The sequence below is a fragment of the Gymnoscopelus microlampas genome, assembly GCF_963454915.1.
Source record: "Gymnoscopelus microlampas genome assembly, chromosome: 10".
In the NCBI taxonomy this organism is placed as follows: domain Eukaryota; kingdom Metazoa; phylum Chordata; class Actinopteri; order Myctophiformes; family Myctophidae; genus Gymnoscopelus; species Gymnoscopelus microlampas.
This window is the reverse complement of record NC_139947.1, coordinates 12799-26716: the sequence shown is the minus strand read 5'-3', so window position 1 is coordinate 26716 and position 13918 is coordinate 12799. Positions and strand designations below refer to the sequence as shown.

Below are 13918 nucleotides of genomic sequence, written 5' to 3'. Positions count from 1 at the left end.
TGTGTGTGTGTGTGTGTGTGTGTGTTTGTGTTTTGACTGTAGCTGCACTCTGGCGCCCTCTGTCGGCCGCACCCAGGCAGTGCACTGCACACAGACAGACAGACAGACACACACACAAGCCGAGCAGACTTTCATAGTAAGCTCCACTTGGGCGGAGGCGCGCCTTCGGTCATGAATCATAAAATAAAATGTCATAAATCATAAAAAAGAAATAACAAAACAAAACACTTTTTTTTTTAAAGTATAGAAATCACATCACTGATACAAATGTTATATATCAAATACAGATACATACAATTTACAATAAAATGATGATGCCTTTTCAGGATCTTCTAAAGCAGTGCTTATAAATCACCATAAACACATAGGATTGTATATGTTATGGTGAATGTGACAAATCAGTGATTCTGCAGGTTCACTCCTAGTGGATCCGCAACATTGATTGATTGACATTATTATTAGGCAAAATAATGTAAAACAACACAGTTACATAATAACACTTTTGTCTAAAAGGTCCGACCAAAAAAGTCCTTGCAGACTTGTTTCCGTTGGGGTCCTTGAATTAATTTCATAGACATATATAGTAGCAACCAAACAGTTCAAAAAGTAACATAAAATACAGAGAAAAAATACCACTATGTACAAAAAAAGGGGGGAGGGGGGGGGGGGTCGTCTGTCTACATGGAAACTGGTACTAGCTCCTCTTTTGGCCTCCAGAAAGATGAGTTTTTAGGGCTGTTTTGAATGAGCCCAGCGAGCCCAGCGATCCCCACATCCCTGGTGGGTTAAGGAATTGGCTGATTCCCTAGTGAATCTGCAACCATTATTGTTCAATATTGTCTTTGTTATAGTTGTGGTGTGGACTCTGCCATCCACTTGACTTATTTTTTAAACGATATCTTTATAGTTATAGTTAAAGGAGAAATCCGTCCATTTTCAGTGTTATCTTTGATGTGTAGTTTAGCACTCACCAACATTGAAAGGATCATTCAATCCCATTGAGTCCGTTTCGTCGGTTCTGACGACCCCCCCATGCTGGTTGCTTGGCAACACAACCTGGCAACACAGAGTTGCCAGGTTGGGAGAGAAACCGGCAACCAGCATTAGCTCCGTTCTGTATTAGCATTAGCTCGTCGGGAACTTTCTTAGGGTCTCATGAGACTCCACAATGAGTACTAGAAGAAAAAAAACAGACTTTGCATTTGTTAAAATAGGCGAATTGCTGCTATGCTGGCGCCTCCATTATGCCGACGGAGGGGGTCGTCAGAACCGACGAAACGGACTCAATGGGATTAACGCAATGACCCTTTCAATGTTGGTGAGTGCTAAACTACACATCAAAGATAACACTGAAAATGGCCGGATTTCTCCTTTAACCCCAACCCAGGGCCACCACGAGGGGCCTCTCACAGGGCCTCGAGCTTAGAGGGCCTCGGACCAGGCTGGATTATTATTATTTTTTTAATAATGTGCCACATGCACGCTGGTTCGGGATGTCATGTCATGTTACCATGCAACATTTATAAAGGCCTCGTGCTGCTGTCTTTGCACAGGACATCACTTATCCCCCAGATGGGTCTGGGGGATAAGTCTGCAAAACATAGTACTTGTTTGCAGATTCTCTAACCCCACCAGGGATCACTGATTTCTTGTCATATACAGTACATAGTAAAAATCTATAATATACTGTATTAACAAACCTACAAACTGTATTCTGCCAAACAGAAGCAGAAAAATCCATCCAGATCCATGCGAGATGTCAATACTTTGTACCTCAGACCCTATGCAATTAATGACAAATTAACAATCACACTGAATCACAAATCACACATTTTGTCTTCCTTTTGAATACTTCCTGGTTTGATTTCAGTGTGACGTTATGTCAATGTTAAAACCTTGACTGAGATGATGAAAGTTCTGTGATAAGCTCCTTGGAGTTAGAACTCTGTTTCCTGGACTCCTGCGTCTTCACTGGGTCCAGCTTCAGCACCTTGAATATCCAGCTCTTCAATACTGGTGGTATTCTGTCTCTTCACTGGGTCCAGCTTCGCCACCTCCTAGGAGATCAATCTCTGAGTACAGGTGGTATTCTTCCTCTTCACTCGGCCCAGCTTCAGCATCAGAACCAATGACTCTATAATAAACCAGCTCAATGTTCTCTGCTCCTGCATTCTGCCCTCTGGTGGCCTGGAGAAACACAGCAGCACCCAACTTGAAGTTTCTGGATCAGGTTTGTTTATTTACCATAAAAGAACAAAACAGTCTAACTACCTCATTTGCATTACAATACTGTATTGAATGAAGATGTATAATTACCCTGCTGAGGCATAGGACTGCTGTTATGATTAACACCACCAACAGCAGCAGTAGCACCACCACCGCTGTGACTGTAACTCTGATGATGTCATCTGTCAGGTGAGGGGCTGTGAAAAATATATGTTTGAATAAGAACATCATCAAACATCATTGAACATAAAAATGTTTACAGATGTGCCACTTCAAAACTTCACACGTTACTGTTCTTTCCCTGAAAGTGCCCTGAAAATGCATTTTTTTCCCTCCCTTTTCTGCCCTTAAAAATGCACTGTTTTGCCTCTGAAAAGAAGTTGTCACTACACACCCCCGTTTTTACCTTCAACAGACATCCATATACATGAGAACAAAAGAATGTGTGTTGAAGAAGGTGTCAGACTCATTATGAGGCGAAAGGTGATTTGAAGAGGTCCTTGACCAGTTGCTCAAATTAATTAGCATCATAGAAGCAGTGATCATCAAAATAATTCAGCATTTTAAATGCCCTTCTTTGTCCATCTTATTAAGGGAATCCCCTGAAAATGTACTGTCTTGCCGATGGCAGGACAGTTGAAGTTTTGAAATGGCACATCTGTATTTGACATTTGTCAGGCATTTGTGTGTCTTAGTTTCAAATTCTGACTTTAAAGTCCATTTCATTTGGTTTACCTGTGACTGTGAGAGAGAGGAGCTTGCTCTCAGAGGAGAAGTTATGATTAAAAACATTGACGCGATAAGCACAGCTGTAGTTCCCTTTGTGGGTGTGGTCTGCTGCAGTAAACAGGAAGTTGGCAGAGTGATTGTCAGCTGGCTGGGTGTGGTTTTGCGTTGAGTTGGATCCAGTGAAGGTGAGGTGGAAGGAGCCTCCTGGGTACTGTGGCTGGATGGAGCAGATGATGGTGAAGTTGGAACCCTCAAACACCAGCTGGCCCTCAGAAACCCCATGTATGGAGGGGGAGACAGTGATGTTTGGCTTAAACAGCAGATCTGTAACAAGACACAGGTAATTGGCTGAAACAACATATGTGTAACAGAAGCCAATGATATTGATCGTGTAACCATTGGAATGTGGGTGGTTAACCATGGGACGTCTATGATGTCATATCAATAAATAAGGTTACAGTCCTACTTGTGGGCAGATCAAATAGGGCCTGAAACATGTATATTAACATACAGTAGGTCTATTTCTAAGGCCTAGGCTACACGTACATTACTTTTTCTAAACGCACATTTTTGTGTGCGTTTGGGCCTTTCAGCCACACGCAAACGGTGTTTTTGGTCGCTAAAACGGATATTTTTGTAAACTGATAAATAAGTGAAGGTTTTCCAAACCATGCGTTTCAGTGGATCTGTGTGGACATGTAATCCGGAGATTTTGAGAAACGATGACGTCATCGCGCATTCGCACATGGTCATTATAATAATAAATCATATAATAATACACACCGGACCGCTCATGGTCATTATAATAATAAATGAAGAGAGAGAGAGAGAGCAACACTTACAGTCTATGAAACAAGGCACGCTCATTTATGGCAAAATAATGTCATAATTAATAATAAGACAGTGGTGGGAAAAGTAGCTCATTCACTGTGTGACGAAAACCCCCTTTCTCTGCGCCGAGTAGAGCACACGGCGCGCACACAGGTTGAATGCCTGGGGTCTGTCGTCCTAAAACACAATCGCCCCGGGTCAAAATCCAGCGACCATGGAGCGGCCGCGGGTGGCCCGCTCCAAAGGTGCGTGGGGCGGGGAGTTTTGGGACGACCGCCCATGGAATGAATTGATGAAGTAAAACTCAGCCCTGAAACATGACTGGCATACCATGACAGTCATGGTGCCGAGAGTCCCTGCTTTATAGTGGTGTTCGATTTTTAGCGGTGCCAACCGCTCTACACTTGACTTTGTCCGTATGTCCGTCCGTCCGTCCGTCCGTCCGTCCGTCCGTCCGTATGAGCCTGACGGCAAAGAAGAAACACATACAAACACACGCACACACACACACACACACACACACACACACACACACACACACACACACACACACACACACACACACACACACACACACACACACACACACACACACACGGCCTTGGACATTGCCTATGCCATCTCTCCTCTCTTTGGCCACACGTGCCACTGCTTATCAAAGAGGGGTCCAGGGACCCCCAATGATGTTATGTCCGTCCGCCCGTTTAGAGCACAGGATTTCAAACAGCTATAACTCCAGTTCCCAGCATGCCACCAAGTCCTACTTTGATATGTGCACTTAGACCACCAATAGGGACGAGCATGAATTGCTGAAGTTATCAAAGCAGGCTCCAGGGACCCCCCCCCCCCCGTAAGTTATGTCCGTCCGCCCGTTTCAGCACGGGATGTCCGTTTCAGCACGGGATGAGCACGGGATTTTAAACAGCTATAACTCCAGTTTGCAGCATGCCACCAAGTCCACATTTGGTATGTGGACTTAGACCACCAATAGGCACGAGCATGCATTGCTGAAGTTATCAAAGAGGGGTCCAGGGACCCCCAGCGCCCGTATGAGCACGGGATGAGCACGGGATTTTAAACAGCTATAACTCCAGTTTGCAGCATGCCACCAAGTCCACATTTGGTATGTGGACTTAGACCACCAATAGGGACCAGCATGAATTGCTGAAGCCCCGCCCCCTCTGTCTTCCCATTGGCTGGCCTTCAAACAGCCATAACTCAAGTTCGCAGCATGCTATGGGGTACAAATTTTGTACATGGACTAAAGCCAGCAATAGGGACTAACTGTCATTACTTAAGCCCCGCCCCCTCTGTCTGCCCATTGGCTGGCCTTTAAACAGCCATCATTCCAGTTTGCAGCATGCTACCAAGTACAAATTTGGTAAGTGGCCTCAGACCACCAATAGGGACGAACTGAAATGAGTTAAGCCCCGCTCCAAAGGCACCGCTTCCTTCACACAGGGTGTGATTTTTTTTTACATTGCCAACTCTCACATGTACATAAACGTTCAGATGTCAAATATAAAGTGCTTACCCCCGAGCCACGGACGTTATAAGGCGATCCGGATCGCGATAAGTACCCGTATCTCCCGTATTGTTCAATAAAAAGCATTTTAATCCGATCTCCGGCCATTTTCTCCATATTTTCTCCGATGCTTTCAACAATGCGACACTAATGGTTGGGAGGTGTATTGCAATCTGATACATTACCAAAAAAATGCTTTTTATTGAACAATACGGGAGATACGGGTACTTATCGCGGTCCGGATCGCCTTGTAACATCCGTGGCTCGGGGATATGCACTTTATATTTTAAATCTGAACGTTTATGTACATGTGAGAGTTGGCAATGTAAAAAAAAAAACGAACACCACTATAAACCAGGGACTCGGCACCATGACGCTTTGTGAACCATGGCTACTGTTTGCGCTGCAGCTGCGCCCTAATAATGTTGTTTTCGTTTATGTTCACGTATGCTGTTCACGTATGCTATTAAAATAATGCAGCTATTGCAGTATTGGGCCTTAACATGTGATTAAAATGTATTTGTATTTCGCCCCTCATATATAAAATAAATGTAAATATAAAATCTGAACTTGAAACTTGCCGCTGATCAATGCGTTTCTGCGTTTACGTGTGGACAGGGATTTTTTTTTAATCTTTGTCATGTGGCTAGGGATTCTTTTTAAAAACGAAGGACTAAAAAATCCGTTTAGTAAAAGATCCATATACGTGTAGCCTAGGCCTCAATCTGTACGGCTGTTTTATTCTCTTCAAATGTTTTTTTGTAAAAAGTTTACTACTACTACTACTACTTTCGGTGGGAACAGCAGAGCCACAGTCCAGCTGTCTACACACTACAGATGATGACTGATGGTTCCAAGACCAACCAATCACTGGTCTCCACTCTCCCTGGTGTTTCACCTCCAGTCTACCTGTGCAGTGACTGGCTCCTCCAACCAGCCTGACATCATCAGGCTCTGTACAGAGACAAGAAAATGAGAAATGCAATTTAATATGTGAGCGGGTACAGTGCTTTAGTCATTTTGTCATTTTTCATTTTATTACAGATTGTTAAAGTACATAATATAAGCTTTCATATGATGTATCATTCATTGAAATTGGAATATATTTGAAGAAGACGTGCTCATTTGAATCTTGTTATCTATAATAGTCCAAACTGAGATAATCCCTTCTAAAGAATTTCCACTTCTATAACACCTCTCAGCTCCAGGTAATGGGCGTGAACAATGGGTAATTTATTCAACCTAGCCACTCCTCTAATCACTCCCCCATTGACATCTTTAGTCAGCTGTCCACTCTAACACTCTAGCAACACAATTAATTAAAAGGTATGTTTTACTTTACTGGAGTATTTCCAATACTTTAACTTCTACTCCACTACATCTCAGAGGAAAATATTGTACTTTTACTCCACTACAATCATTTTAAACTTTAGTTACTAGTTACTTTGCAGATATAAATGATTACATTATAAAACATACATTAACCACTTTAGCCCTATTTATACATAGTCTATTTGAAAATAGCCGATCTACAAGCTCACAATGCGCATTGCGATGCGTTGTGAGCTTGTAGATCAGCTATTTTCAAACATTTTAGTACTTATACTTTAGGTACTTTAAGTATATTTTGATACCAATATTTTAGTACTTTTACTTTGATTGAACTCAAGTAACATTTTGAGCACTTTTACTTGTAACAGAGCATTTTTATATTGTGGTATAGCTGCTGTGTTCGCTACAATGTTATATTGTTTATACAACTAGATTCTGTCCCGAAAAAGACAAACGCAATACTGGCCGCTTCCCACCGTGGTGAAGTTACTTTCAGCCTCAGGTTGAATATTCACCCAGTTGATATTACTCCAGTAAGGTAAAAATACCTCAAAATTGTACTTAAGTACAGTACTTGAGTAAATGTACTTAATTACATTCGAACTGTGTTAATATGAAAACAAAAAAAAGTTAATTTGCTCTTTTCTACTCTTTGTCAATGGGCGAGTTGATGCCCAAAACACCAGGCTCTGTCACATATTACTTTGATTATACAATAATAAACCAAACCTACGGTGTAGTTTGTCTTTTACCTGAGCAGGTGAGTCCAACAGTCTTGTTAGGTGAGCAGGTGTTTCTAGTTGAGTCCGAGGTTCTACAGTTCAGGAGAACAGACTCGTTGCCTTCACACTGGAACTCCTTGGTCCACATTGGAGCCTTCACTTCTCCATAGAGCACCCCCTGGAGGACTGAAGGAGCCCCACAGCCAAGCTCCCTACAGACCACCTCTGCATCCTGCTGGTCAAAGTCACCTTCACACACTGAGACCCACGACTGATTAGACTTCACCTCCACTCTGCCTGAACACACACTAGTCCCATTCACCAACCTCACAGACTCTGGAGAGAGAGAGAGAGAGAGAGAGAGAGAGAGAGAGAGAGAGAGAGAGAGAGAGAGAGAGAGAGAGAGAGAGAGAGAGAGAGAGAGAGAGAGAGAGAGAGAGAGAGAGAGAGAGAGAGAGAGAGAGAGAGAGAGAGCGCTATTCAATAATTGTTTTATTCTTTCATTAATGTAAGGAAAGATATATATATATGTATATATATATATATATATATTAAGGCCGGGCCGTTAACGCCGTTACCGGGCTAAGTTAACGCGGACTCTTATCGTGCGATACATTTTTTTTACCGCCGTTAATCTATTCTCAAAGTTGGGTCTGGGAGCCAAAACATTAGCTGATGTAGCTGGGCGAATTACTTTGTGTCTGTGTGTGACTGCAATGCGTGTGTGTGTGTGTGTGTGTGTGTGTGGGGGGGGGGGTAGGTGTCGGGTTTCACATGGTGTACAGGCGTGCGCACTGCCTCTCATTCATTTCACTCAGACAGAGAGAGGCTGAGTATGTGTCGGTGCGAGCGTGTTGCTCCACTCGTTAATTCATTTGCTTCAGGTCTGTAAGCCCAGCGAAGCTTATTAAAGTGGTCATTGGACAAAAGCAGAGCCTCCGCTACCGTGTTGATGAACAAACATAGCAGTAGTTGGGCGCTGTTTGGTAATACTTGTTGCTAGAGCATGCTAATGAGTGCTACATGCTAACAACAACAAATGCCATTAAGCGTGCGGGTGCACACGCACACGCGCACACACACACACACACACACACACACACACACACACACACACACACACACACACACACACACACACACACACAGTGTAGGACAGTGGTTCTAAAAGTGGGTCCTTATATGGGTCTGTAACTCGGGAGTGTACAAACCAAATGGACCCTTATGGGTCTGTAAATTCAGTGTCCAAATGGAACCAATTGTTCACAATTTTCAATGATAGGCCTACTGGAGAAACTTTTCAATAGCAGACTAGATTCTTTTTTGGAAATTTTTAATGTAGCCTACTCTCAGAGAGTCAATATGGTTTTAGAACTAACAGATCAACATCTCAGGCATTGATGGAATCCATTGAAAGAATCACAGTCGCAATTGGAATATTAATTTACCCCAAAAAAGCTTTTGACACTATCTATCACACCATATTAATAAACAAACTGGAGAAAATTGGTATTAGAGGCATTGCAGTAGACTGGATTAAAACAAAGTTATTTGGACAGACGTCAACAGTTTGTGAAGCTGGGCAAATACAGCTCAAATCATTTGGGCGTCTCCCAGAGGTCAGTATTGGGGCCCAAACTTTTTATTCAATTATTCAATATCAATGATATTTGCCAAGTTTCTTTCTAAGCTGCTGTCACTGGTACTTTTTGCAGTTGACACATATGTTTTTTGCTCTGGGGATTATCCAGATGATAATATAAAATAATTTGGAATAAACAGGGTTTGCTTTTTCAAATGCAGTGTTTACACATGTTTTTCAGACTGGATAAAACAGTTTTTTTTATCGATCATATCGACATCGGTTATCGGTCATAACAGCAATATATCATATCGGATATCGATATCGGCCAAATTCCCATCGGTGCATCCCTAGAACACACATATTTTGAATGCCTTCGGCAGATTTCAAATGAGCCATTTTAATCTAGATTAATCTAGATTAACTCCAGGATTGCAGATAGATTAATCTAGATTAAAAAAATTAATCTATGCCCACCTCTAATATATATATATATATATATATATATATATATATATATATATATATATATATATATATATATATATATATATATATATATATATACTAGAGGGTCGGGGCGCTGCGCGCCCCTCCCCCCTATCCGCTGCGCGGTGCTTTGTGTTTGTTGGTCTCTATAATATATAAAGCCATAATAGGAGATGTTCCCAATGGAGCTATGCCCAAATATGGAGTGTGTTGTCTGACCTCACTTGGGTCTCGTTGGGCGGTGGTCGGCGATGACGCTAAGGAACAACATGGCCGACTGTAATGTTGTGAGTTTGTGTTGGCCGCAATTAATTATGCTGCGAGGGGGCAGATGTGTGCTGAGCAGTATGAATTGGCCTACAGACTGCGCGTAGTAATTCTGCACGTTGTGGCGTGTCTTGTTAGTGACATTGATATGTTGTTTTTGTGTTTAGTCCCACACAGTGGCAGGTTTTTTTGGGGGGTTTTGGGTTTAGAAATGTATATATAGATAGATATATATATAAACATCCATCCATGGATGGATGGATGGGTGGGTGGGTGGATGGATGGATGGATGTATGTATGCATAGATTGAAGTCATAGTTTGTTGTACCTGAACAGTTCACTTCCAGTCTGCCATTTGAATTATCAGACTCCATTGTTCCACACTCCCTTAATGAAGACTCAGATCCAACACAGGAAGATCTGATCCTCCATACCGGTAGATGTGTAGAACCACTCCTTTCCATTGAAATAGCATAGCCACAATCCAGCTGTCTACACACTACAGCTGATATCTTAACGTTCCTGTCGGACAAACCATTCACTGGTCTCCACTCTCCCTGGTGTTTCATCTCCAGTCTACCAGTACAGTGACTGGTACCTCCCACCAACCTGACATCTGTACAGAGACAAGAGAGTAGGCAACATGAATGTAATATAACTTTCATTGTAGAATAAGCCGGGGTGTAACGGAACATGCATTCGTACCGAACTGTTTCAGTACGGGGCGTTTGGATCAGTACAGCTATGTACTGAACAATTGCAAAAGAAGGCTCCTACACAAACATAATACAGTACTGTAGGTAGGGCACCATACACAGCATGCTGTACAAACAGGATGATACAAAGACAACATGCTTAGCCATAATGGCCGTCATTTTAGCTGAAAATCAACTTGAAGAGAAGAGAATGCAAAAAGTGCTAGCTGCACTCTGCCTATCCAATCACAAGGCGGGGAAGGCGGGACATGGAACAGGGAGAGCAGAACTAAATAAAAAAAGATTGATCAGTGCCGATCTGCGGGACCCTACTGCAGTTCTATCTTTGAAATCTCTCTTCAACACTTTACTACCTCCGTCCAAAATACAAAAAGATAAACTGGGTTCCAAAAGGGGCTAGTCTTTTTACCTGAGCAGGTGAGTCCAACAGTCTTGTTAGGTGAGCAGGTGTTTCTAGTTGAGTCTGAGGTTTTACAGTCCAGGAGAATAGTCTCATTGCCTTCACACTGGAACTCTTCAGTCCACATTGGAGCCTTCACTTCTCCATAGACCGCCCCCTGGAGGACTGAAGGAGCCCCACAGCCAAGCTCCCTACAGACCACCTCTGCATCCTGCTGGTCAAAGTCACCTTCACACACTGAGACCCACGACTGATTATACTTCACCTCCACTCTGCCTGAACACAAACTAGTCCCGTTCACCAACCTCACAGACTCTGGAGAGAGAGAGAAAGAGAGAGAGAGAGAGAGAGAGAGAGAGAGAGAGAGAGAGAGAGAGAGAGAGAGAGAGAGAGAGAGAGTACTTCTCTGTAAGCTATGCAAGCAGTGACAAAAACCAAAAACATTAAAAACTAGAAAAAGTGCTCCTCGGAGCACAAGTCTCCGCCAGGTCAGGTAGATTATTGTGGCCTCCAGGTGGCGCTATAATAGGTCAATGTGAAAAGGGTGCCATTTCTTCTTAGGCCTTGCAAGGCAATCGGACACTGCGTTCATGATTTGAGACATTTTGTTCCAACAATGTGGTTTGCTAAATTAGACCTGCTGGTGGCGCTATAACAGGGCAATGTGAAAAGGGTGGCATTTCTTCCTCGGCCTAGTGGGAATGTGCGCGCAAAATTTCACGGAATTCGCACACTGCGTTCATGATTTGAGGAATTTTGTTCAAAACGGACCTAGCCTGCAAACTTTGGAAGCCAATGTTAGCCAAGTAGGATGGAATATGAAATATTGGACACATCCATCTTGATCACATGACTATAGAGATACTGTGTACCGATTTGCGTGATGTTTGGACAGAATCTGAAGGAGTAAGAGCAAAAAACTCAGCCTCCTGGTTGCGCTCTAAAAGGCATATGTGAAAAATGCAGGGCAAATGTTTTTCCTTGGCCTCTAGGGAGTGTGCGTGCAAAGTTTCACGCAGATCGGTGCAGTTATAGCTAAAAACGTGAATCGGCCTGTTATGGCGCCACCATGAGGCTGATTTGAACGTTTTCAAGTGGCATTTCTTCCCGGGAAATCTACGTGGAAAATTTCACGAAAATCGCATGCTGCGTTCTTGATTTGAGGCATTTTGTTCGAAATGATCCAATCCTGCAAACTTTGGAAGCCAATTTTAGCCAATCAGGAAGGAATTTGGAAAAGCAGACAGATCCGTGTTGATCACATGGCTATGGAGATACTGTGTACCGATTTGCCTGTTTTTTGGACAAAATCCAAAAATGTGTTTTGCAAAAAGCGGCCTCATGGTGGCGCTATGACAGGCTGATCTGAAAAATGTGGGGCAGAGGTTCTGCTGTGGCATCCAGGGAGTGTGTGTGCGCAGTTGCACAGCGACCGGAGCAACGGTGGCGGAGATTAGCTGCTCACAGACAGAAGGACGGACGGACACACGGCCGGACGGACAGGGGGTAAAACATACTCTCTCGCCATGCCTTTCGGCCTGGCGGAGACAATAAAAAAAAAGTGAAAATGAATGTCATAGAACCAACACATTCCATGCCAGAGTTTAATCTCATAATGTACTCACCAGTGCCAAGGTTTTATTGTTGTTTTTTAGTTTTTTTCATGTCGCCATAGACCTTGCTAAATCCTTTAAAAATGTGCGTTCATTTGGTTCTACACACACAGGGGATCTGTGTGCGACGAGCAGTGAAAACCGCGTCCCCTTACGTTCCGCCATCTTGAAGCTACAGCGGTGAACGCTAGACAGTGATCAGCGAGGGGAAAAATAACAACGAGATAATCGTCTTTAAAACCGGATCCCAGACAGGAAGCGGATACGATCGAAAAAAACGGAACCCGATTAATTTCGTTTCCGGTCGTGCTACCGGAACCGGAAGGGGATCAAACAAATCGGAAAGTGCACTTTTTCGAATTAACGCGGATTTTCAAAATTTCACCAGTCGGCGTAGATCTACGCGATTGGCACATGGCAGCTTTTAATCGGTTCGCGTAGATCTACGCGACTGGCAGTCAATGTGTTAGGACATAGCTCTTTGTGTCAGAGGTGAGGTGAACTATGCATGGCTGGTAATGACTGGTTTAGTAATTGCTGTATTCAGGAACAAATCTGGGATATTCTGTGTATTTGACCAATGTTCCATAGGACCTGATGGTTCACCCCACGGCAAAGGCAGACCGGGTACTACTCTAAAACTTAATTTCACATTGGATGATCTAGTTAACAGGATTATTGTATACCATTATTATTCTGACACACCAAAGACATGTGCATATGAGCTGATGCTTTAAGGATTTCAGAGGACATATACAAACATTGATGTCATAATTGCCGATTCGGTTGTAGGACTGTCAATTCAGGAAAAGACATTACAAGAACAACTAGAAAATGTGCTCCTCGGAGCACAAGTCTCCGCCAGCAGACTTGTGTTGGGAATGTTGGGAATGTTCTAATTCTTATGTTCTAATTCTTACAAAAAATAGAACATGTTACTGTGTCATAGTAACATGACACACTGTCTGTATAAGTGTCCTATCCGTCCTGTCTGTGTAAGTGTCCTATCCGTCCTGTCTGTGTAAGTGTCCTATCCGTCCTGTCTGTGTAAGTGTCCTATCCGTCCTGTCTGTGTAAGTGTCCTATCCGTCTGTCGGAAAGGCGACATGTAACCACTAAATGTTAGCTTGGCTGATGGCACTGATGTCACTTCGGAACGCGCACCGCAGCGCTCCGAAGTGACACATCTATTTATAGGCCGATATACGTCATGCGTTTCACTAGCCAATCAGAGCACACTCTTTCAACGTATTGTCACGTGTCACATGAGGCTTGACCAATGTTAGCTTGGCCGAGGGGGGGGACGGGGACGGAAAGTGAAAACATAGTCTCCTGGCGGAGACTAAAAACACAACTAGAAAGTACTGTTCCTGAAGAAACAGTGTGGGATCGCTAAGAATGTTGCTGGTATTGAGTATTGATAGTGTTAGTAGTGTTATAGGTTTGAAAGGTTTGAAAGGTTTGAAAGGTTTGAAAGGTTTGAAAC

At 43.1% G+C, this 13918-nt stretch overlaps 1 protein-coding gene across 1 annotated transcript; it reads right to left on the bottom strand.

Moving 5' to 3' along the window:
• Positions 1-2007: 2007 nt before the first annotated feature.
• LOC311053280 (uncharacterized protein) lies at positions 2008-12597 on the bottom strand (the record flags this gene model as incomplete). The annotated part of the gene is made up of 6 exons (XM_084068740.1): positions 2008-2187; positions 2317-2423; positions 2962-3279; positions 6176-6265; positions 7396-7701; positions 12588-12597. 6 exons carry the CDS (start codon positions 12595-12597, stop codon positions 2008-2010), a joined length of 1011 nt encoding a protein of 336 aa, XP_083924866.1.
• Between the last annotated feature and the right edge of the window lie 1321 nt (positions 12598-13918).